Raw genomic sequence first — 25,527 nt, 5'->3', positions numbered from 1 at the left:
CTGAGTCAAAACGTTGTAGTAGTACCTTTGGCAGCGATTACAGCTGTGAGTCTTTCTGGGTAAATCTCTAAAAGCTCTCCAGACCTGAATTGTGAAATATTTGCCCATTTATTATTTTCAAAGTTCTTCAAGCTCTGTCAAATTGGTTGTTGATCGTTGGTAGACAACCAATCAACCATAGATTTAAGAAGATTTAAGTCAAAACTAACTCGGCCACTCAGGAACATTCACTGTCTTCGTTAAGCAACGCCAGTGTAGATTTGGCCTTGTGTTTTAGGTTATTGTCCTGCTGAAAGGAGAATTCATCACTAAGTGTCTGTTGGAAAGCAGACTGCACCAGGTTTTCCTCTGGGATTTTGTCTATGCTTAGCTCCATTCCGTTTTTTTTTTAAATCCTGAAACTCCCCAGTCGTTAACGATTACAAGCATACCCATAACACGATGCAGTCACCACTATGCTTAAATGTTAAGAGTGGTACTCAATTTGCATCATTACTTTAGTGTCTTGTTGCAAACAGGATGCATGTTTTGGAATATGTGGATTCTGTACAGGCTTCCTCCTTTTCACTGTCAATTAGGTTAGTGTTGTGTAGTAACTACAATGTTGCTCATCAACCCTCAGTTTTCTATCACAGCCATTAAACTTGTAACTGTTTTAAATTGTCACCATTGGTCTCATGTTGAAATCACTGAGCGGTTTCCTTCCTCTTCGGCAGAGTTAGGAAGGACGCCTTGTCGTAACTAGGTGTATTAGCACACTATCCAAAGTGTAATAACTTCACCATGCTCAAAGGGATATTGAATGTCTGCTTTTTATTTTTACCCATCTACCAATAGGTGACTTTCTTTGCGACGCATTGGAAAACCTCCCTGGTTTTTGTGGTTAAATCTGTTTGAAATTCAGTGACTGAGGGACTTTACAGATAATTGTATGTTTGAGGTATAGAGATGCGGTCATTGAAAAATCATGTTGAACACTTGTTGCACACAGTGAGTCCATGCAACTTATGTGACTTATGCACATTTTTACTCCTGAACTTATTTAAGCTTGCCATAACAAAGGGGTTGAATATTTGACTCAAGACATTTGAGCTTTTCATTTTAATTAATTTGTGAAAAGTTTGAATTCCACTTTGACGTTATGAGGTATGGTGTGTAGGCCAGTGACATTTTTGTTTTTAATGTGGAAAAGTCGAGGGGTGTGAATACTTTCTGAAGGCACTGTACATGACACATTGATTGCTGATTGATCTTATTTGTCAGTGTCGGATGCACATTATACTAGCACATATTCATAATCTAATCACCATTTATAAAAACTGTTAATCCACATTAGTACTGTGGCTACTGCATTTAAACACACCTCAAGCAATTTATATTGGAAAATAATATTCTCCATCGCACTCCACTCTCCTCTAAAACAGGTTGTAATAAAGTGGCCAAAGCACTTTCCCTCCCTCAGTCCCATAGACATGTTCCATCAGCCATGGCCGGCCCTGCTGTCCTCCACTGAAAGACTACCGATATGCCCAGTTTGCAAAAGGAGACCATTAGTGAGATATCACGTCCAGGGTAGTAACAGTGACCTTTCTCTATTGTCATGTACACACCGACAGCTATTAGAGAAACTCCTCAACACTATCCTGTTTGCCTTTTAAGAGCCATGATGTGGCATCATCGTGCTTACATGTCAGCATTGTTGTAGTTCTGCAGAACTCGGCCTTTTAGATGGTATTTGCTTGAAACATGAACATGTTAATGTATTTCTTAATCATTTAGCATTAAGAACAGTTTATGAAGGGATACTTCGGGATTTTGGCAATGAGGCCCTTTATTTACCTCACAAGAGTCCGATGAACTAGTGGATACCATTTGTGTGTGTGTCTGTGTCCAGTTGGAAGGGAGTTAGAGTTTTTCCAGCCAATGCTAACTAGCATTAGCGCAGTGACTGGAGGTCTGGGTGTCTGCTAGCATGCTCGGATTATGGGGAAGTAGATAAAGGGCCTCATTATCAAAATCCCAAGGTATCCCTTTAAAGGCAGCGTTTCCCAAACTTGGTTTCCCAAACAAGGGGTGGACATTTTTTTTTACCCTAACACTACACTGCTGATTCAAATTATCAAGGCTTGATTAGTTGAATCAGCTGTTGGACAAAAAACAAAAAAGTTGCATCCCTTGGGGTCCTGAGGACAAAGTTTGGGAAACACTGCTTAAGGAGTCGTGGTGCATGGTCCGATGAATACATTACAGAAAGTTAACTTGTTTAAGAACGTACAATTCTACATGTTAATTTATTCACACAGGGAATGAGCTCAGTCAGAACATTTAAAAGGGATAGACAATGCACATCATCAGGGAGTCCAAAGTCTAAAGACTGATCAAATGGTCACAGTTCTCATTAAAGGGGACATACATGTGATTTTTTTAAATTGACATTATGCATAATCACCATGCATAAAAAGGACAGTAACATCCTGCAGTTAGTACAAACAATGTAGCCTAGGATCGTCCACAAATCACTGGAGCCTGAGCAAAATTGTTTAACATCACAACTCAAAGGACATGAACTGAAAATGTATAAATTACGATTTTCCATGTTGTTCAAAGAGGTGGTCCTTCACAAAACTAAAAAACACGGCAGCACCAAACCAATTACAATTTGTCTGAGAACTGATTCGATTAATGTTGTACGCTGTTGAGCCCCTGATTGTTGGCCCGTCGGAATTTAACATGGGTAAATTCAGACAATAACTTAGAAAGAATATTTTTCAGAACAGTCTGCTGTGGTATTGACATGGGTCAAGCACGGTCTCAAACACAGTGATAATAAAACATATTGTTCCATAATATGACTGGCAAACAGTGCTATTGTGACACCAAATAAATCGAGCCAAAATGCAAGCCAGCACTCACCTCTTTCTCTCCACAGATATTGCTGATGATGGAATTGGAAGCAGGGCTGGCGGAGGGACCCAGGACTCCCACCACTCCCTTGGACAGGATCTGGCACACTGTCAACACACAGAGACAAGCATCCAGTCAGATAATACAGAACATGGTCCAAATACCACATTCAGCCTATTAAATAGGAGTTGCGTGTTGCTTTGTGTGTAGTTTTAACCTGCACTAACAGTATGAGCCAGCAGTTCCCAGTTAACCTTTAATAAGTAGGTGTTTGGGGTTTGCTAACTATTAACTTGATCATGTTCTATTGATGTATTAACTTACAGCTGCTCTGTATATGATTTCACATCACCGATATCACCTACGACTATAGATTACAATATGACAGATTGAGTGGTGGTGCAATGATGGAACATAATTACTGTAGCAACAGGTTGGAATGAGATCTGGTCATTTGGAAGTTTTTGCAAAACCATTTAGAATGTCATGTCAACAATCCTTCATTTTAAGATAACAATTGGAGACGAAGGTACTCCTTAAAAGTGGCATGTAGGAGTTAGTGCCAACCAACAGTTGCTGCCATGCAGGGGCACATTGACCTAGTTAAAATAATAGCTGAGAACTATATTAAAACGAAACCGATCAGATATTCTATCAGTCTCCCAAAAGCATTTGTGATATCTTTTTTCTAACATTCACCATCACACTGAATCAGTGTATGAAATGGATTTTTTGGGGGGGAAGAAGAAGAAATATAATATAGTATTTCCTTTGCAATCCCCTGCACATGAGTTTGGGCTTAAATCTTACTTGCAGGGGAAACAAAATGCAATTTCAGGTGGGGGTTGATCCCTGTCTTTCATTAACATTCTATGGTAGTCAGGAGGAGGACTGCTGTCTGAATATGTGGCCTGCTGCCCAAATGGCACCCTCGTTCCTGTGTAGTGCACTTATTTTGACCAGGGCCCTTAGGGCTCTAGTCAAAAGTAGTGCACTATATAGGGAATAGGGTGCCATTTGGGACACACAGTGGAGGGCGACAGACTGGCTGAGGTGGTGGATGGGCCAGTAACAAACCCCAAATGAGGGTAAAGATGTATAAAGGAAGAGTAAAGGTGGACCATTTTTGAGCCAGTGGAGCAAAGCTCGGGATCCTCACCGAACGAGATAGAAAATTTACAGGAGCAGTGAATCAAATGATTAATAAATAATCCCTTTGTCATCCAATGGAGTGTTCTGTACATTCCCCTCCTCCTCCTCTCCCACCCACCTACCCCTCTCTCCTCCATTTAAAGCACATTTGCACCTGTCTGCATGACTTCACCGAATTACAAAGTGACCGGATTAGCCTGACAGGCACGGTGCCACTGGCCCCATGAGGCTTTTTACAGGTCGCCATGTTTTATTTTACACAGGGAACATAATGGCCTTTTGTCATTTGGGCAAAAGTCTGTCCTCCACCCTCTCTCCTCCGTCCTCTCTCTTCCGTGACCAGGAAACCGATAAGTGGTCCAGTGGTAAAGGAGAGTGTCAATTCGTTAGTAAGCAAATGGAAGACGTCCCCCCCTCCTCAATAGCCTTTTAGCGAGGAAGCACAAGTCTAACCTACTTGAGTCCTTTGCGGAAGAGTTCAGAAATACTTTTTTCTATAAAACTAGCTAAATTTGTTTTTATTACTTTATATATTTATTTTGGAATTCCACCCTGAAGACGCTCAATGGGATAAGGACAGACATTTCATAAAAGCGCATTTTTTATCCAATTTTTGTCATGTCTACTCCAGCTCCTCCGCTCCGGCATTTGACGTCGCTGGTTTACTAACCACTGGTCCTGGGATCCATCATTACGCACACATGGCATCAATCATTACGTGTACCTGCACGTCATGAGGCACACCTGGACATTACCTCCCCTATATCTGGCACTCCCTTAGGTTCTTTCCCCAGTCACTATTGTTCCTGTGTTTATGCGTAGATGCTACTGTTATGTTGTCTTGTTCCAAGTTTGTTGTTTTAAACGTTTCACCTGCACTTGCTTCTCAACTCTTAGCGTCTCTGTTATAACTTTCCCTCTCCTCGCCACCTCTCCTTGATTACCTTTTTTTTTTAAAGGAGGCCAGAGGACGACAGAGAGAGGATGCAGTAGTTGTGCAAATCGAATTGAGAAAAGGCCAATATGTCCATCTTGGATTCTCTTCTCGCTCCACCTCAGTCTATGGGCAAAGCAATTTACATCTGTGACAAGTGACAACTTCTCCAATATAAGTGTGGATCATTATAATGGAATTCTGCACAACTTCTGTCTAATCTTGGTCAGTGGGTTGTCTGGAGTCCATTCAGTTTAGAATTGATTCCCTCAAATCAATACCTTATTGAGAGCCGCAGCATCTGCAAATGAGAGCCAATGTACGCATGGGACCTGGAGTTCAGTTCTGTGAACCCACATTCAGTGGTGGAAAAAGTACCCAATTGCCATACTGGAGTAAAAGTAAAGATACCTCAATAGAAAACGACTTAAGAAGTGAACATCACCCAGTAAAATACTACTTGAGCAAAAGTATTTGATTTTAAATATACTAAAGTATCAAAAGTAAATGTAATTGCTAAAATATACTTAAGTATCAAAAGTACAAATCATTTCACATTCCTTATATTAAGCAAACCAGACAGCACGATTTTCTTTTTATTTAAGGATAGCCGTGGACAAATGCTAACACAACATCATTTACAAACAAAGCATTTGTGTTTAGTGAATCCTCCAGATGAAAGGCAATAGGGATGTTCTTTTGATAAAAGTGTGAATTAGACCGTTTTCCTGTCCTGCTAAGCATTCGAAATGGAACGAGTGGTTTTGGGTGTCAGGGAAAATGTATGGAGTCAAAGTCTTGTTTTCTTTAGGAATGTAGTGAAGTAAAAGTTGTAAAAAAAATATAAATAGTAAATTAAAGTACAGATAGTCGGCACAAAAAACGACTCCAGTAGTACTTTAAAGTATTGTTACCCACATTCAAATTCACACATGAATGCACACACCACATAATATTTTTATTTTTTTTAAACTCTTGTAAAAAGAGCGTGTAGAAAAAAACGTGGTTTTTGGACACGTGAAATCATGTGAAAGATTTTACGCGTAAATGTCCACGAGGCAGACACGTGGTTCACGGACACGTGTCTGATGTTTTACACAAATGTTTCACATGTGAAAAATATCACGTAGAAAAACAGACACATGAGTAAGACACTGAAGTTTTACATGGATATTTTTCATATAACTCAGACATGTGGTTTGCCAACATTTCACGTGTGCTTTTGTAACTGGTGAGATTAGAAACCTGGTCTCCCAGGAAAGAAGCCGACATCTTGGACCATTCGACCAAGCGGGCCAATAGTTATGTTGAAAACAAACACACACACACACACAGCTAGGCAGGTTGTGTGACATTTCCTCCTTACTGGTGCCACTGATCCATCCCTAATCCAATTGCTGCCTGGGCAGAGCCACGACAGCACTAAATTAGGAGGGGGTTTGCAGGCAACCAACCAAGCAGGGAGAGGTATACAGTTGTTTTTATGTATGAGGAGGAGCTACCACGGCCATTAAGCTCTACTTTTTTGTACTTAATGTTTCTGCCACCGTATCTTATGGCAAAAAAAAGCTTCTGGATATCAGGACAGCGATTGCTCACCTCAGATTAGACAAAGATTTCTTCTTCAACAAGCAGGACTCACAGGATATACTGCTAATATCCGACAAGGCCAATATCCCCGTTATTGGCAAGAGAAAGAGATGCAGATACAGAGGACACAGAGCGGGGTGGCTCATAAGGTTCTGCAGAAGGCGAGTGGGAAAGCTGCCGTTACTGTCAATATTACTCGCCAACATACAATCATTGGACAATAAATTAGATGAGGTACGATCACAAATATCCTACCAACGGGACATCATAGACTTATTTTTCACAAAATCATGGCTGATATGACGACATGGATATTCACCTAGCAGGATATACAGTTGAAATCGGAAGTTTACATACACCTTAGACAAATACATTTAAACTCAGTTTTTCACAATTCCTGACATTTAATCCTAGTAAAGATTCCCTGTTTTAGGGCCGTTAGGATCACCACTTTATTTTAAGAATGTGAAATGTCAGAATAATAGTAGAGAGAATGATTTATTTCAGCTTTTATTTCCAGTTCAATAAGGTTACTGACTGAACGACGGTATGAATCTAATGGGCATACACCTACAGTGCAGTGTGCTTTTAACCCCCTAGAGTCGATTGATGCACCAGAGCGATAATCTAAGTAACATAATAAAATTGAAGCTAGAGATATCTTCTTTTTTTAACCGCATGCGGTTGCATCCGCCTATGTCGCACTTCCGCTTTTGCGGTTTTAGGCGGCAGAGGTAGAGCGATGTTAATCAGACCATGAGATCATCCTGAAAATGTTTCTTCTCATGAAAATGTCTGTAGTGTCAAATGGAAAGGGTAGACTCTCACGAACACAATGGTGGACTCCATTTTGCTGTACGACCGCCACAAGTGTAAGGGGACTCTCGTCTGAAGTTGGTACCGTCAATGTTACGAACTAAAGGGTAAAGGGGAGATTCTCACAAACACTATGGTTTTCTATTTTGCTGTAGGATCCCCACAGGATTTATCTGAAGGTAACCGGTACCGTTTTTTTTAAAAGACAGGAAGTATGATGGTAGTTTTGTGCCTAACCCAAAAAGGGGTTAAATATGCGTAAAAAAAAAAAAACATAATAATATTTCAGAGCTTTCTTATATCTCCTAGATAAAGGACAAACACTTCAAATGATTTTGGGGTACCTCAGATTGTTCTGGCAATTCTCCCATTGAAACTTCATCGTGATAGTGACCTATTATGTATAAAATGGGTCATACCATTAAACGTTTCAGAGAGTATATTGTTCCAAACTGTAACGAACCTCGTCCTCTTCTTCTGAGGAGGAGTAGCGAGAAGGATCAGAGGACCAATTTGTAGCGTGGTAAGTGTCCATAATGTTTATTTTAATACATAAACTGAACACTACGAAATACAAAACAATAAACGTGAAATGAACGAAACAGTCCCGTGTGGTACGAACACTAACACGGAAGACAAACACCCACAACCCAAAACTGAAACCCAGGCTACCTAAGCATGATTCTCAATCAGGGACAACAATTGACAGCTGCCTTTGATTGAGAAGCATCCTAGGCCGAACTCAAAAACCAACATAGAAAAACAAACATAGACTGCCCACCCAACTCACGCCATGACCATACTAAAACAAAGATAAAATAACAGAACTATGGTCAGAACGTGACGCAAACAATGTGTCTAAAAAATAAGCTAAATAAAAATAAGGTCGTTTTGTGATATTCATATTCGTATTTTTTAAATGTTGACTAAATTCATGCGAAAATGTGTATTTCAGTATCTAGACATATTCCATATGTTAGAGCTCACTACAAGGAGTATAATGTTGCCTGTTGCGGAAACGGGCAACAGTAGCCTGGGTAGCAATCTGTTCAGCTAAATTCCACTCCTTGTACTCCGCAACATGTGCCAAAGGGAAGAAAGAAAACATTATCCACTCTGCCAGAAGGGTTTTTTAGCAACCCAGTGTCAGTATGGCCCACATTGGCAACACACAGTAGGTGAACTACATGTTAGATAAACAGACTGGTAAAAGTGTATTCTATTCTCCTTCTGTTCCATCTAATCAAAGTAGCTGGTATAAAAATACCAGCATTAAAATTTACTTGTGGAAATGTTAATGCATTGTTAATATTTAATTGCACTGTATCCATCCACAAGGTCATGGCGATAGGCTGATTGACATAGATTTTTCCAAATTCTGTCCACCTCATTAGATTTCTAGTATACTACATGGTCAAAACAAACATCTCTTTCCAAAATCATGGGCATTAATACGGAGTTGGTCTCCCCTTTGCTGCTACAACAGCCTCCACTCTTTTGGGAAGTCTTTCCACTAGATGTTAGAAAATTACTGCGGGGACTTGCTTCCATTCAGTCACAAGATCTGCACTGATGTTGGGCGATTAGGCCTGGTTCGCAGTCTGCGTTCCAATTCATTCCAAAGGTGTTTGATGGGGTTGAGGTCAGGACTCTGTGCAGGCCAGTAAAGTTCTTCCACACCGTTCCCGAAAAAACATTTCTGTATGGACCTCACATTGTGCATGTGGGCTTTGTCATGCTGAAACAAGAAAGGGCTTTCCCCAAACTGTTGCCACAAAAATGGAAGGACAGAATCGTCTAGAATGTCATTGTATGCAGTAGCGTTAAGATTTCCCTTCACTGGGACTAAAGGGCCTAGCCCGAACCATGAAAAATAGCTCCAGACCATTATTCCTCATCCACCAAACATTACAGTTGGCACTATGCATTCAGGAAGGTAGCGTTCTCCTGGCATCCGCCAAACCCAGATTTGTCCGTCGGACTACCAGATGGTGAGCGTGATTCATCACTCCAGAGAACGCGCTTCCACTGCTCCAGAGCCCAATGACGACGGCCTTTACACCACTCTTGCCGACACTTGGCATTGAGCATGGTGATCTTAGGCTTGTGTATGGCTGCTCGGCCATGGAAACGCATTTCATAAAGCTCCTCGACAAACAGTTCTTGTGCTGATGTTGCTTCAAGAGGCAGTTTGGAACTTGGTAGTGTTGCGACTGAGGACAGACAATTCTTCTATGCACTGTGCGCTTCAGCACTCGCCGGTCCCGTTCTGCGAGCATGGGTAGCCTATACCTTTGCGGCTGAGCCGTTGTTGCTCCTAGTCGTTTCGACTTCACAATAACAGCACTTACAGTTGATCGGGTAGCTCTAGCAGGATAGAAATTCGACAAATTAGCTTTTTGGAAAGGTGGCATCCTATGACAGTGCCACGTTGAAAGTCACTGAGCTCTTCAGTATGGGCCATTCTACTGCCAATGTTTGTTTATGGAGATTGCATGGCTGTGTGCTCGATTTTATACACTTGTCAGCAACGGGTGTGGCTCAAATAGCCAAATCCATTAATTTGAACGGGTGTCCACATACTTTTGTATATATCTTCAGGCTAGTCATTCAAACCAAAGAAACAAAACAAGTCCAAAACCTTTTGACATCCACACATCCAAATAATTTTTAATTTTTAACACAAAAATGTGTTTGCCACTGCCACTCGTTACTCCAAATATTCCTAAACAAGATAGACATATCTCGCTGTACTCAAGGGATTTCTGAAAGTGGGGGATAACAAGGGAAGATGGGCACTAAATTGAAGGATGAACGGCTGGCAGACAGATACACAGACCCACCCACCCACACAGCCACCCACACAGCCACCCAGCCAGCCACCCAGCCAGCCAGCCAGCCAGACAGACAGACCTTTTAATGTGGAACTCCGTGACATACTTGTCTTTCACTTTTTGAAATGAATGACAAAAGTTGAAAATTGAAAGCCACCTCGTACTCCCATCCTCTACTTACTGGTCTCTCCCATCTCATATTCACTGTCTCTCAGCAGCTCAAAGATGTCCACCTCCAGCTTGCCTGTTGTGGAACGGTTACTGGACCGGTTGATGCTGTCCTTCGCCAGAGTGATGGCCAATCTCTCTCCCCGGCTGCACTCCATTGGGTCGTCAAGTATGGCGGCTGCAGAAGAGAAGATGAAGAAAGAAAAACATCATCCACTCTGGCAGAAGGGCTCTTTGGATACCCAATGTCACGATGGCCCACATTGGCAAGACACAGTACATATACTTCATGATTTTCTCAAACAAACTGTGCTGCAAATCATGCAGAACTACAGAGAAAGCCCTTATGGTTCATGGGGGTCGTTATATTACCAAATGTGAATATGGTTTTCTGTCAGAACAAACAAGTGACTTTTACTTGCTACAGTGTAAAAACACAACCGCTTAACACATCATGCGATTCCCAATCCGGAGTCCCGATCTAAATCAAATAAATCTTGCGCTGAGTGCGCGTGAGTGATGGGGCAACACATTTTAATAGGGCTGTTCTGTCCTCTCTTGATTTATCGCAATCATGTTGGAATTAACATAATTGTTGTTTTACACATGATGCGCACGCTTCCAACATTTGAATATGGCGTGAATGCATGTGTCATAACTACATGTGTGAGGGTGAAATGAATACGAAGGACTCAAAGAAGCAGTTGAGAAATGGTGCTTCGCTGTGTGTTCTAGCAAGCAAATGAGCAACTCAGTGGGCGATTCACAAGACAGTTTTAGGATAATTGACGTGGCACATTGTGCATAGGTTGTAATCCTGAGTGCGTCCCAAGACGGCAGGTTCAGGTTCAACATTGTAGCGTAATTTGTCGAGTTAGACTAGGGTTAAGTAAAAAAAAAACTTTTATGTATAAATCACTTGACGAGGCATGTGAACCCTGAACTCACCAACATTACCATACTCTAACTAAAACCAGACAGGGAATGTATAATTCCTTCAAAAATTGGCACAATCCACCAGAAGTAATTGCATTCAAAACCTGCTTAAATGCAAAATAATAGCTTTCTTTCTGTAGGAATGTTGCCCGACGGTGAGGTCAAATCAATGCATGTACAAACATGTGTATAACTGACCTCCGCATTTCTCTATGCTCTGCGTCAATACATAGCTCAACTCGTACAGCAACATGATAGGTTCCTCTAAAGAGCAGGTCATTTGCCTGACATTTTTGTTGAAATTGCAAAAACATTCACACCCCAGGCTCCCTTTTAACAGCAAACACAGCTATTACTGCTTTCCCTGAGTTCTCCAGCGAGTGAGATTAATAGCACTGGACTTAGATACAGGATCGGACCTAGATGGAGGCCAAAGACAGTGTAATAATTACTGTAGCATTTGAGATGATAAACCACAGCCACGATGGGATAAAACTGGCCCATTCCCATGCAGATCACACAGATAAAACTAACCCAAGTTCACTTTGGTCAATGAGACAACCATTTATGCAGAGCAGCATTGGTAGTGGTCACGGCAATTAGGGGCGTTTACAAAGATTCACATGAAGGTAAGCAAAAGGATGTCTGAGGTTTATTTATCCATTTATTTGTCCATTTATCCATTATTTTACACTAAGTCAGCATGTATGTGCCTTGCCTTGTCTCTGCTAGTGCAAACAGAACGCAGCCTACAGAATATAATTAACATGATGGGTGGGGGGGGGGGGGGGGGCGGGGGAGTTTTTATCCAATTAAAAGTTATTTGGATTTGATTACGGCAAAAGAAAAGTGGACAGCTCGTGTCACACAGAGCTTATTTTGTAGATACATTTGCAAATTAACACAACTAATGAACATGTGATGAGTTCTTGTCACCTCATAACACATGTCAAAACTGAGATTTTAGATTCACTATGGGAGTTTGACTGCGCAATTAACAGCCTTGGTATTACTTTACATACTTTACTTTATTAGCTCAACATGGCAGTCAAATATAATCAACTGGAATACAAAACATTGGGGTTTGCAAGATGTACCTATAGCCTATATTTATACACAAAACATACTGCATAAAGATATGACCGACAGACAGTGTACGTAAATTACATGTAATGTTTAAAAAGTAGCCTACAATGAATGTCTGCTTGCCTGCCCACATACCAGTTACACCGTTAGTTACACAGCCCAAATTGGTCTCCCTCCCTCTCTTATTGCCTCTGGCAAGTTTTGTTCTGTTTCGATAGTGAGAGCAGCACGGGAAGAGAGCTGGGCAATTCTCTCACGTGATTCAGACACCCTCTGAGCTGTATTTACTCTCTCCTCTGGAACATGAAGATCTCCGTCCTTTGAATGACTGAGAGGTTTATTTCAAACCCCAGCCCTTGAACCTTTTTAAACCAAACAATGGGCAGCCCCAGAGGTGTGCCGAGGTATTTATAGGACGCACTGTAGTACAGTACAAGCACGGTCGATGGCCGTCTTTCTCTCTACATGTCTGTAATACGCTGTCCATTTCCAAAGCTCTTACGTGTGTAGATGCCTGGCCATTACCTGATATGGAGAGGAAGAAGGGCACAATGGGGAGGAACTGGGCTGTGTTCACATGGTGATTTTGAATCAATGCTATAGTGCACTATGATCAGGGCCACAGTCAATGTAGGCAAACGTTGTTGAATGTTGCAGATAGAAATGTCATTAATAGAGCTAACGTGAATCCGTATATCGACAGTAAATGTCAGAGATTTGTTTGTTCTACATTTTATATTTCTGCCTGGACGTTCCAAATCACTGTGCTCCCCTGAGCAGTCAGGTGCCTACGGCTAGGGAAAGCGGCAGAACGGCAAGACCGGAGTTTCTCCATTGAAGATACATTGCTACACATTCATAACCTAAGAACATTGCTTAGACAGTAGTGATTGCATATACAGTTTTCCATGCATACTGTAGTACCTACAGAGAGTGATTCACATACTTCAGATGGATTCGCAAACAACTGTTGAGTATCTCATGGAAACATGACACGGGATGTGGGATGTGTGAGCATCTGTAGTGCATCTCAGTGACTTGAGGACATTAGACAATTGCTTGCTTTCTCGCCGAGGTGAATTTTTATCCGACTGCAACATGTATTCACGGGGAATCTTTCATGTTTATCCCGAGAACACGGCAACATTGAAACAAGAGAGAATAAAGACAGACCACCGCAGATACCGGTTGATCCAAAACCTAATAGTAGAACATTTATGACTGCACTCTGGGCTGCACTCTGAACCAAAAAGGTTTTTAAAACCATCAAATGGCAAAGCGCCTCATGAGGTGTTCTTACCGTCCTCTGAGGTTCCCTAATTCATCGCTGCAGTCTCTTATCAGAACAGCTCACCAAGCGACATAACAATCAAGCCAGAGCCTAGAAGCATAAAAAAATACCATCTATTTAAGATGTGTACAGTACAGAAAAGGAGCGTTTCACACATGTCGCTTGAACATTCGTGAGCCTCATAAACATGATGGTGTTTAAAGATCTCAGGTATTATTAATATTCCTCTCATCGGCCTTCTCTCCACTCCGTTACAAGAAAGGGCCAGAGGGATATTTCAGGAGATTATTACAATGTATCTTGTCTTCGCTACCAAGCTGAGACAAAAGTGATTTCAAGGTTATATTAGCCATTAATATTTAATGTTGTTCGCTGGCCCTCATCTGAAGGGCCTGCTCCTGACTATAATTATAGGGTTTATTACACGGGCACTGATTCAGACACCCTCTGAGCTGTATTTACTCTCTCCTCTGGAACATTAATATCTCCTTCCTTTGAATGACTGAGAGGTTTATTTCAAACCCCAGTCAGATTCCTTCAAAATGTATTCCTTTTATTAATGCAAATTGTATGACTTGTAAATCAATTGTAATATTTCAGTCTGCTAATGAGCTTGTTTTTTTGACCATAGGAATACAAATCTCCACTGATTACTTCAGATACTCATTAACAAAGACAGTGGACTTTGTACGGCAGCGAGCAGCATAGCCAATAGGCCATGCATGTCTAATAGCTGTTTTATTTGACAAAGTATACTAAACTCAATATTAACACCATTAGAAGCCTTCAGTAGATTAGCTGGAAGGGGTGGACCATCCTACTCAGTAAATTTAATACAAATATAATGTGTGAAACGTTAAAAAATGTGATCGTTTTTAGATGAAACTATACTATATACTATTTAGATGAAACTGACTATTTACGTCACCAAATACATACTTAAGGGTAGCAGCAGCTAGCATTCTATCCACCTCTGGGTACTTTGATTTCAATACAAAAAACCATGAGCCTCCTAGGTTTCACCCCCTTCTATAGACTTACACAGTAATTATGACAACTTCCAGAGGACATCTGTAACGATTTTCATTGGTGGAAGAAGGAGTAGACCAAAGCGCAACGTGGTACGTGTTCATGATGCCTTTAATAAACTGAACACTGGATACAAACGAACAAGAGAATAAAGGAAAACCGAAACAGTCCCGTATGGTGAAAACACTGAAATGGAAAATAATCACCCACAACTCAAAATGGGAAAACAGGCTACCTAAGTATGGCTCTCAATCAGAGGCAGCTGTCTATCGCTGTCTCTGATTGAGAGCCATACTTAGGTAACCATACCAGGCCAAACACATAGAAAAACAAAACCTAGACCTACAACATAGAATACCCACCCACATCACACCCTTACCAAACTAAAAAATAGAAACATACAAAGCAATCTACTGTCAGGGCGTGACAACATCCTCCAAACTATCAGTGCTCTTGCAGCTTGTTGTCCACCAATCAAAGGATCAGATAATGAATCTAGTGCTGAAAGCATAAGCTATAGCTAGCTAGCACTGCAGTGCATAAAATGTGGTTAGTAGTTGACTCAAAGAGAGAAAAAACAATAGTTGAACAGTTTTGAACAAATTTAGCCTACTCAAACCCCGGGGCTCAAACAAAGAGGGATGATATTTTAGCTAGCTGGCTATGGCTATCCAACACAGGAACGCTTCCAAGTCAAGGTTTATTTTGTTTTTATTAATTTATGCCCCCGGGACTGCTAAACTGGTTTCTGATTGTACATTGTACTGCATGATTGTAGCGGGTTTACTAACGTGTTAGTTCTAGTAGCTATGTTGACTATGACGTGACAACAATGTAGGCTGTGTGTAGCAGTTAGCGATCATGATATGAGGTATTGGCTTGGAAAGATTTTTTTTTCCTGGTCACAGAGAGCTGATGTGTTGTGCACTGAAGTCCACAAGCGAAGGGAAAAAGTGAGAGAAGGAGAGTGCGTAGATAGCTGTGAGAAGGAGTTACGCTATATAAACAACGAGCAAAGTGATCATGCTGTTTTTATGTGGTTGCTATGAAAGGGAACTTTGTTTGCGTGTGATCAGGGGTGTATTCATTCCGCCAATTCTGTCTTAAATGAAAGCAAACAGAATGAAGTGGGGATAAATATACCTTCATTTGTCCAATCGAAACTCTCATTTGCAACTGTTGGACTAATGATTACACCCTAGATCAGCTAGATGCAGGCAAGAGTGTGAAAGGTGGTATTGAATGTGTCACTGTCTGTCACCTTAATTACTCAAAATTCTCTCGACCTGTGCACCTACGTTGTAAACTTTCATTCATAGGCTAGGTTGTAGCAACCTCATGATGGGTAAAGGGAAAAGTCGAGGATCATGTAGTAGCCTAAATCAATGTTAGATTGAGCTGGGTGAATTAAATATGAACGACAGTCAACCAATATGCTATAATAGAAATAAGGCCATGATCATATATACACTGCTCAAAAAAATAAAGGGAACACTTAAACAACACAATGTAACTCCAAGTCAATCACACTTCTGTGAAATCAAACTGTCACATAATGACAGATAATGACAAATTTCACATAATGTTGTGCAAATGGAATAGACAACAGGTGGAAATTATAGGCAATTAGCAAGACACCCCCAATAAAGGAGTGGTTCTGCAGGTGGTGACCACAGACCACTTCTCAGTTCCTATGCTTCCTGGCTGATGTTTTGGTCACTTTTGAATGTTGGCGGTGCTTTCACTCTAGCATGAGACGGAGTCAACCCACACAAGTGGCTCAGGTAGTGCAGCTCATCCAGGATGGCACATCAATGCGAGCTGTGGCAAGAAGGTTTGCTGTGTCTGTCAGCGTAGAGCCCAGAGCATGGAGGCGCTACCAGGAGACAGTCCAGTACATCAGGAGACGTGGAGGAGGCCGTAGGAGGGCAACAACCCAGCAGCAGGACCGCTACCTCCGCCTTTGTGCAAGGAGGAGCACTGCCAGAGCCCTGCAAAATGACCTCCAGCAGGCCACAAATGTGCATGTGTCTGCTCAAACGGTCAGAAACAGACTCCATGAGGGTGGTATGAGGGCCCGGCGTCCACAGGTGGGGGTTGTGCTTACAGCCCAACACCGTGAAGGACGTTTGGCATTTGCCAGAGAAAACCAAGATTGGCAGATTCGCCACTGGCGCTGTGTGCTCTTCACAGATGAAAGCAGGTTCACACTGAGCACATGTGACAGACGTGACAGAGTCTGGAGACGCCGTGGAGAACGTTCTGCTGCCTGCAACATCCTCCAGCATGACCGGTTTGGCGGTGGGTCAGTCATGGTGTGGGGTGGCATTTCTTTGGGGGGCCGCACAGCCCTCCATGTGCTCGCCAGAGGTAGCCTGACTGCCATTAGGTACCGAGATGAGATCCTCAGACCCCTTGTGAGACCATATGCTGGTGCGGTTGGCCCTGGGTTCCTCCTAATGCAAGACAATGCTAGACCTCATGTGGCTGGAGTGTGTCAGCAGTTCCTGCAAGAGGAAGGCATTGATGCTATGGACTGGCCTGCCCGTTCCCCAGACCTGAATCCAATTGAGCACATCTGGGACATCATGTCTCGCTCCATCCACCAACGCCACGTTGCACCACAGACTGTCCAGGAGTTGGCGGATGCTTTAGTCCAGGTCTGGGAAGCGATCCCTCAGGAGACCATCCGCCACCTCATCAGGAGCATGCCCAGGCGTTGTAGGGAGGTCATACAGGCACGTGGAGGCCACACACACTACTGAGCCTCATTTTGACTTGTTTTAAGGACATTACATCAAAGTTGGATCAGTCTGTAGTGTGGTTTTCCACTTTAATTTTTGAGTGTGACTCCAAATCCAGACCTCCATGGGTTGATAAATTTGATTTCCATTGATCATTTTTGTGCGATTTTGTTGTCAGCACATTCAACTATGTAAAGAAAAAAGTATTTAATAAGAATATTTCATTCATTCAGATCTAGAATGTGTTATTTTAGTGTTCCCTTTATTTTTTTGAGCAGTGTATATATATTTTTATAATCCTCCCTCATATTAAATGGTACCGACCGCCACTGATTCACACCCCTTGACTTTTCCAATATTTTGTTGCGTTACATCCTGAATTTCAAATTGATTAAATTTAGATTTTGTGTCACTGGCTTACACACAATTTCCCATAATGTCAAAGTGATTTGTTTTTAGAAAATGTTACAAATTAATTAAAAATGAAAAGCTGAAATGTCTTGAGTCAATAAGTATTCAAACCCTTTGTTATGGCAAGCCTAAATAAGTTCAGGAGTAAAAATGTGCTTATAAAGTCACATAATAAGTTGCATGGACTCTGTGCAATGATAGTGTTTAACATGATTTTTGAATAACTACCTCATCTCCATAACTCACACATACATTTATCTGTAAGGTTCCTCAGTTGTGCAGTGAATTTCAAAGATAGATTCAACCAGGGAGATTTTCCAATGGTTTGCAAAGAAGGACACCTATTAGTAGATGGGTAAAACATAAAACAAGCTGGCATTGAATATCCCTTTGAGCATGGTGAAGTTATTAATTACACTTTGGATGGTGTATCAATGCAAACAGTCACTATAAAGATAAAGGCATCCTTCCTAACTCAGTTGCCAGAGAGGAAGGTAACTGCTCATTTTACCAATGGTGACTTCAAAACAGTTCCAGAGATGAATGGCTGTGATAGTAGAAAACTGATGAAAGATCAACAACATTGTAGTTATTCCACAATACTAATCTAATTGACAGAGTGAAAAGAAGGAGACCTGTACAGAAAAAAAATATTCCAATACATGTATTATGTTTGCAACAAGGCACTAAATTAATACTGCAAAAACTGTTGCAAATCAATTGGCTTTTTGTCCTGAATACAAAGTGTTATGTTTTGGGCAAATGCAATACAACACATTACTAAGTACCATTCTTCATAGTGGAGGCTGCATCATGTTATGGGTATGCAACATGAGTAAGACAAAGGAGACGATCGTGGACTACAGGAAAAGGAGGGCCGAACACACATTCACATCGACGGGGCTGTAGGTTAGTGGGTTGAGAGTTAAGTTTCTTGGTGTCTACATCACCAACAAACTATCATGGTCCAAACACACCAAGACAGTCTTGAAGAGGGCACAACAACACCGTTTCCCCTTCAGGAGACTTAAAAGATTTGGCATTGGTCCCCAGATCCTCAAAAAGTTATACAGCTGAACCATTGAGAGCACCGGTTGCATCAACACCTGGTTTGGCAACTGCTCAGCATCCGACCGTAAGGCGCTACAGAGGGTAGTGCATACGGCCTAGTACATCACTGGGGCCAAGCTTCCTGTCATTCAGGACCTATTAAACTAGGCGTTGCCAGACGAAGGCCCCAAAAATTGGCAAAGACTCCAGTCACCCAAGTCATAGACTGTTCTCTCTGCTACCGCACGGAAAGTGGTACCAGAGCGCCAAGTCTAGGTCCACAAGGCTCCTTAACAGCTTCTACCCACAAGCCTTAAGACTGCTCAACAATCAATCAAATGGCCACCCGGACTATTTACATTAACAACCACATTGCTGCTACTTGCAGTTTATTATCTATGCATTGTCACTTTACCCCTACCTATGTACAAATTACCTTGACTAACCTATACCCCCGCACATTGACTCAATACCGGTACCCCCTGTATAAAGCCTCGGTATTGTTATTTTCTTGTTACTTTTTATTTAATTTTTTACTTTAGTTTATTTAGTAAATATTTTTTAAACTCTATTTCTTGAACTGCATTGTTGTTTAAAGGGCTTGTAAGTAAGTATTTCACAGTAAGGTCTACACCCGTTGTATTCGGCGCGTGTGACAAATACAGTTTGATTTGATTTCTAATTGTTAAGGACTGGAGAGTTTTTCAGGATAAAAAAGAAATGGAATGGAGCTAAGCACAGACAAAATCCCAGAGGAAAACCAGTCTGCTTTCCAACAGACACTTACAGACGAATTCTCCTTTCAGTAGGACAATAACCTAAAACACAAGAACAAATATACACTGGAGTTGCTTACTAAGACGACAGTGAATGTTTGAGTGGCGTAGTTATAGTTTTGACTTAAATCGTCTTGAAAACTACGGCAAGACTTGAACATGGCTGTCTAGCACTGATCAACAAACGACATAGCTTGAAGAATTTTTAAAAGAATAATTTGCAAATATTGTACAATCCAGGTGTGCAACGCTCTAAGATAACTACTCAGAAAGACTCACAGCTGTAATTGCTGTCAAAGGTGATTCGAAAATGTATTGACCAATGGGTGTGAATCCCCGAGCTGACAAGGTAAAAATCTGTCGTTCTGCCCCTGAACAAGGCAGTTAACCCACTGTTCCTAGGCCGTCATCAAAAACAATTATTTGTTCTTAACTGACTTGCCTAGTAAAAAATTAAGGAGTGTAGATGGGTGAGAAGAAAAAAAAACAATTTAATCAATTTCAAATTCAGGCCGTAACACAAGAAAATGTGGAATAAGGCATGCATGAGTATTTTCTGAAGGCACTGTACTTTCCAGAGGTGTCTAGCATCAAATTAATTATTATATTCATATTATAAAATGTGTTCATTTACATCATTATAGAAGTACTTCACATCCAAACAATTGAACGTGGCAGACCAAAGAGATGTATCTCTGTGGGTTAGCCAAATGTTCATGAGAGCTTATGTCTTCCACCGTCTATCAGAGCACAACTTGTGGCTTCAATACAATGGCAACACAGTGAAACCTTTGCGATAAGAACATGCGGACTGGTTGGAAATGCAAGGGGATTCAAAATAACTTTGTCAGCAGTAGTGTCCTCATCGTGTCATTGTTCAGAGAGAGAGAGAACATATCGTTTGCTAACAGGAAATGAATGACACAGTTGAGTCTGAGGGTGCTTTGATGCCATGGCCTTGTTCAACTCTAACATTATTCATCTCAGAAATGGACAGAGATGAAAAATAACTAATTACAACATATTGATCCATTTGGACTTGTGATTAATGTAGCTAGGACGGCAGTCTCACTGCCTGGGCTTCCACCACAATATCGAAGGCAAATACAATGAGTAATCAGAAGGCTGAAAAGAGAATGGAATCTAATCTCATGGTGGTTGATTAAAGGAAAATACCACTCAAAAATGCATCATACTGTGACACTTTCTATAATTTGATAGTTCTATATCTAGAAAACTTGATCACCGACATGCAAAACATTTTGGGTTTTATCAACAGTGGACTGTCTCAGCCTCCAGTATTTATGCTGCAGTAGTTTATGTGTCGGGGGGGCTAGGGTCAGTTTGTTATATCTGGAGTACTTCTCCTGTCCTATTCGGTGTCCTGTGTGAATCTAAGCGTGCGTTCTCTAATTCTCTCCTTCTCTCTTTCTTTCTCTCTCTCTCTCGGAGGACCTGAGCACTAGGACCATGCCCCAGGACTACCTGACATGATGACACCTTGCTGTCCCCAGTCCACCTGACCGTGCTGCTGCTCCAGTTTCAACTGTTCTGCCTTATTATTATTCAACCATGCTGGTCATTTATGAACATTTTGAACATCTTGGCCATGTTCTGTTATAATCACCACCCGGCACAGCCAGAAGAGGACTGGCCACCCCACATAGCCTGGTTCCTCTCTAGGTTTCTTCCTAGGTTTTGGCCTTTGTAGGGAGTTTTTCCTAGCCACCGTGCTTCTACACCTGCATTGCTTGCTGTTTGGGGTTTTAGGCTGGGTTTCTGTACAGCACTTTGAGATATCAGCTGATGTACGAAGGGCTATATAAATACCTTTGATTTGATTTGACTAATAAACAAAATGTTTTTGCGTAGATTTTTCCTTGAAGAGACAAACTGTCTCAAATGACACCCTATTCTCCCCATGTAGAGTTATATGTGACTGTTAAAAAGTACAGTATGATATACAGTACTGTTGGGATATTTGGGAAATCCCAAATGGAGCATCGAGAACCTATGTGAAGTTTTTGAAAAATCCCAAAACTAATATCAGCAGGAAGTTACATGGAGTAGATTTTCTATCTGGCTTGAAAAATGAGGAATACAAGATTACATGTCTCTCATATCAACAGAAATTCTTTCAGTTATGAATCATGGGGCAAAAGAAATCCCCAGGTAGAGATGTAGTGCAGAGCAAGAGTTCCCCTCAGGACGTGGGACACATTTATTTAGTTCCCAGAAAAGACTTTGCATAGTGCGGAAGCAATACTTTCTGCAATAAAAAGCAGTTTTACAAGAAGTTATAGAGAAAGAGCACACAGGAAACTTTCTCTGACATTGATCAATCCTGTGTGTGTGTGTGTGTGTGTGTGTGTGTGTGTGTGTGTGTGTGTGTGTGTGTGTGTGTGTGTGTGTGTGTGTGTGTGTGTGTGTGTGTGTGTTCTTAGGGAGGTCATTAGGCACGGGGGAATAATGATGGCATTAATGGGGGTGATAGCTCATCCCGCTTGACATTGGAATCCACACCCAGGGATGTGTGGTGCAGGGGATAATTGTTTACATCTCCAGCCCTCTTTTTTTAATCTCTCTCCAACCATTTTATCACTTGGCACCAGGCTGCATTGTGGAAAGAGAACACCAGGCAGGCTCCGATGCTGCAACCACAGGATATGCATCTCAAATGACACCCTCTTCCCTATTCAGTGCATGACTTTTAACCGTCAAAAGTAGTGCACTATATAGGGTATAAGGTGGCATTTAAGGCAAACACACAGTCTCCTACACAGTATCTGTCTGAGCTGGGAGGAGGATAGAGGGGCTTTAAATCAGTCACAACCGAACCTTGATAACCAGCTTTCAATAGCTGAGAGACTATGTCACAAGTGTAGGAAGTATGAAAATGAGAAAAGACTGCTAAATGCTGCCTGTGGCTTGAGCTGTTTATTAGATATCATGTGGTGTTGACTATGTTCATTGTGTCTTTTCTGTTTGTTGGTCTTTTTGTGTGTTGTGTGAATGATAAAATCAATAACAAAATGTATTAATAAAACATATTTAACATAAACTGCCCATGTTCTTAAAGCATACATGACACTAATAAACCTGACATCATAGCTGCATCGAGCACTACTAAATCTTAAATTGGAACTGACAGCGTTTTACTTTGCAGGTATGAAACAAACAATCATGATATCAGTCAAAAATACAAAATTCCCAGTTTATGCTACAGAATTGATTTTATAAGAGGTTTTTTCAAAATAGGTTATATTTGACTCAACATTCCATGACATACAGTAAGGCATTGTTGGCAGAGATGCAGTTCAATGCATGATTAATATAATTCACCAATACGTTTATTGGTAGTCCCAAAATTTTGCTATCAGGTTGTAAATCACAGCTGGCCTGATACATTGTTGGCTGCCTCCATTTGGGATGAACTGTTTCAGTTTCAATGACTCAATGTAAATAAGGCTGGCAATGTCAACACAATCAAACTAGCAAGGACAATGACCACAATTCAGTCATAACGTGGCTAATAGGCTAGCGTATTTATTTATGTAGCAATCTAAAAACACAGAGCCTAACGTTAGCTAGCTAGCTGCTAGGAAGATGTTATGCCATTGGAGGAGTGACTGACTTTTTCCCCTCATGTTGCTTTTCGGGTGGCTACACAGCTAGAGATGCAGTTGTCATTTGGTTAGCTAGCAAGACATGTGAATCGCTAGCTGGCTATGCTGACCTTGGAATGACTGTTATACAGTTAGCATATCTCTTGCGTTCGCAAATTCACTCTGGCTATCTACTCCGATTTCAGAGCACTCTCGTATGTGTGCCAGAGAGCTGAATAACCAATGAATTTACGAACTCGTAACACATGCTGAATATGACCGGTGTCAGTAAGCATAGACAAAAAAAGCAATAGTTAGTCACGATCGCACTAGATAAAATGTAAACAATGTAACTGGTTTTGCTAGGGTCAGAGTGAGGTGTTCGCTCATTTGTGCCAGGAAGTAGCTAGCTAGCAAGCTAATCAACTTTAGCCAGTTAGCTTGGGTGCTTTGTTGGGACAAGAATGCACATTGGCAGGCAAGCAGCAGAAGGACAAGCAGGCTACTTACTATTCCACATCTTTGATCTGTGCAATTTTAATGGCCAACTAGCTAAAAATGTTTGAGAGTGTTTATCTAATGTTCCTTTGTTAAATTGGAGCTAATTTTGCTCTGGCTAGCATTAGTTGTTGATCTTGTTGTTGATGTGAATATAGGGAAAGATAGCCTACCTTTTTATGGTTGTTTGATGAACAGGGCTAGGCGGTCATGACATTTTGTCAGCCAGTTATTGCCGGTCTTGCGGTAATTGACCGTTAATTAATTTAAAGCATCTCCAGGCCTCCACATATGTAAGCCGCTGCTGCGCACCTTTGGAACATCTACATTTTAAAAAGTCTATTCAATAAATGTAATAAACACCAAAACACATCAATTATTTATTTTAGTCAGGTATAAAGTTAAACATTATGATATAAAGAAAATGTATTTCAGAACAACAGAATATGAGTTGGCCTACTGTATGGCTATGCTCCATGCCATAGGCTGTAGGCTTGTTAATTTAGCTGACAAGATATGCTTATAAATCCAGTGCCATTATTTCATTTTATATGATTTTTTAGTAAGAAGAAAATAATTCAACTTAGTTGAATAAAATATAAAGGATATTTTTTCCCATTACAGAGCAGGTGCACATATGAAATGGCTATTTATAAAAGTGGTCATTTGAAACAGGTCCTACATGTTAGATTAAGAGTAATTTGGCAACTTTAGTTGTGAATAATGCAAACTTTAGAATGTCTTAGAAATAAAATAAAAATATGGGCTGCATGGTGCGACTATAGGCTACTGATGATTTGACAAAAAAGCTTTGTTCCTTGCCTCAGGCCGCACAGCTGTTCTCTCATCAAGTCATCATATTTTCACCCATCAGACTATTCTCAATTTAATCTTGTCTTTACTAATATGTAAAATTACTTTTGATTTAGAATGTCCCATTATCAAATGGGCAGGGGGGAAAAGACAGGTATATATGTATAAGAACACTTATACACTTATACACATCACTTCAGACATCAATCACAGTTTGAGGAACATGATCTCGCTGCCCAACAGGTGATATTCCACCCAAACTCTGTATGCCATGGGCTCTCTAACCTTGTTCCTGCAGCAACAATGTACTCAGTGCTTAATTTGGGAAACCAAGTGAAATCTGTTTGAGAACATTGATAGTAAAAAGTTTTCGCAACAAAACACATTTCACTAAACTGTTTACAGCCCGTCTGCACACTCAAGAACGGAATAAAGGAGGAGATGGAAATGCATGTGGGTGAGATATTCTGTATAGCGAAAGGTAATGTGTCACCCAATTAATTATGGAAATAGTTTTTATAATCCTCATTACTAGGCTATTCATAATCAAATACAAATTCACTAATTGTAGGCAAACTGTAAGCTGCTCTGCATAGTCAATGAACCAACAGCAATGCCTAGGGCTATACATTCTCTCCAAGACTCATGGATAGACATTTTGGAGCATAGCATAAGGTAACCAGGCCATCCAGTATGCACAGTAACAGTCGACACTCAAAGGTGATCACTCAAATTTGTTTAATTTTGGAGTATAGGCTAGACATATTATGAACCATAGACATCTTAAATCAGTTTAGTTTTATGTTTTTCTGCCTTGCATAATATGCGGTAGGCCATTTCGGTATAAAGGCCCAATCATCATTTTAATTCAGGTTTTTCTTTTCGGGCTT

General features: G+C 41.0%; 1 protein-coding gene across 1 annotated transcript in view; it reads right to left on the bottom strand.

Annotated features, from left to right (window-relative positions):
• LOC110503540 (glutamate receptor ionotropic, kainate 4-like) overlaps nt 1-25,527 on the bottom strand; it is a 433,335-nt gene that overhangs the window by 135,711 nt on the left and 272,097 nt on the right. Inside the window, exons 4-5 of the mRNA XM_036961231.2 lie at nt 10,412-10,576; nt 2,914-3,011 (exon numbers count right to left, since the gene is read on the bottom strand). Coding sequence (XP_036817126.1) covers nt 2,914-3,011; nt 10,412-10,576 — 263 coding nt within the window. The remainder of the gene's footprint in view (nt 1-2,913; nt 3,012-10,411; nt 10,577-25,527) is intronic.

Source organism: Oncorhynchus mykiss, chromosome 24, assembly GCF_057628025.1.
Source record: "Oncorhynchus mykiss isolate SJ-2025 chromosome 24, ASM5762802v1, whole genome shotgun sequence".
NCBI lineage: Eukaryota > Metazoa > Chordata > Actinopteri > Salmoniformes > Salmonidae > Oncorhynchus > Oncorhynchus mykiss.
The sequence above is the reverse complement of the archived record's forward strand: the minus strand, read 5'-3'. Positions and strand labels throughout refer to the sequence as shown.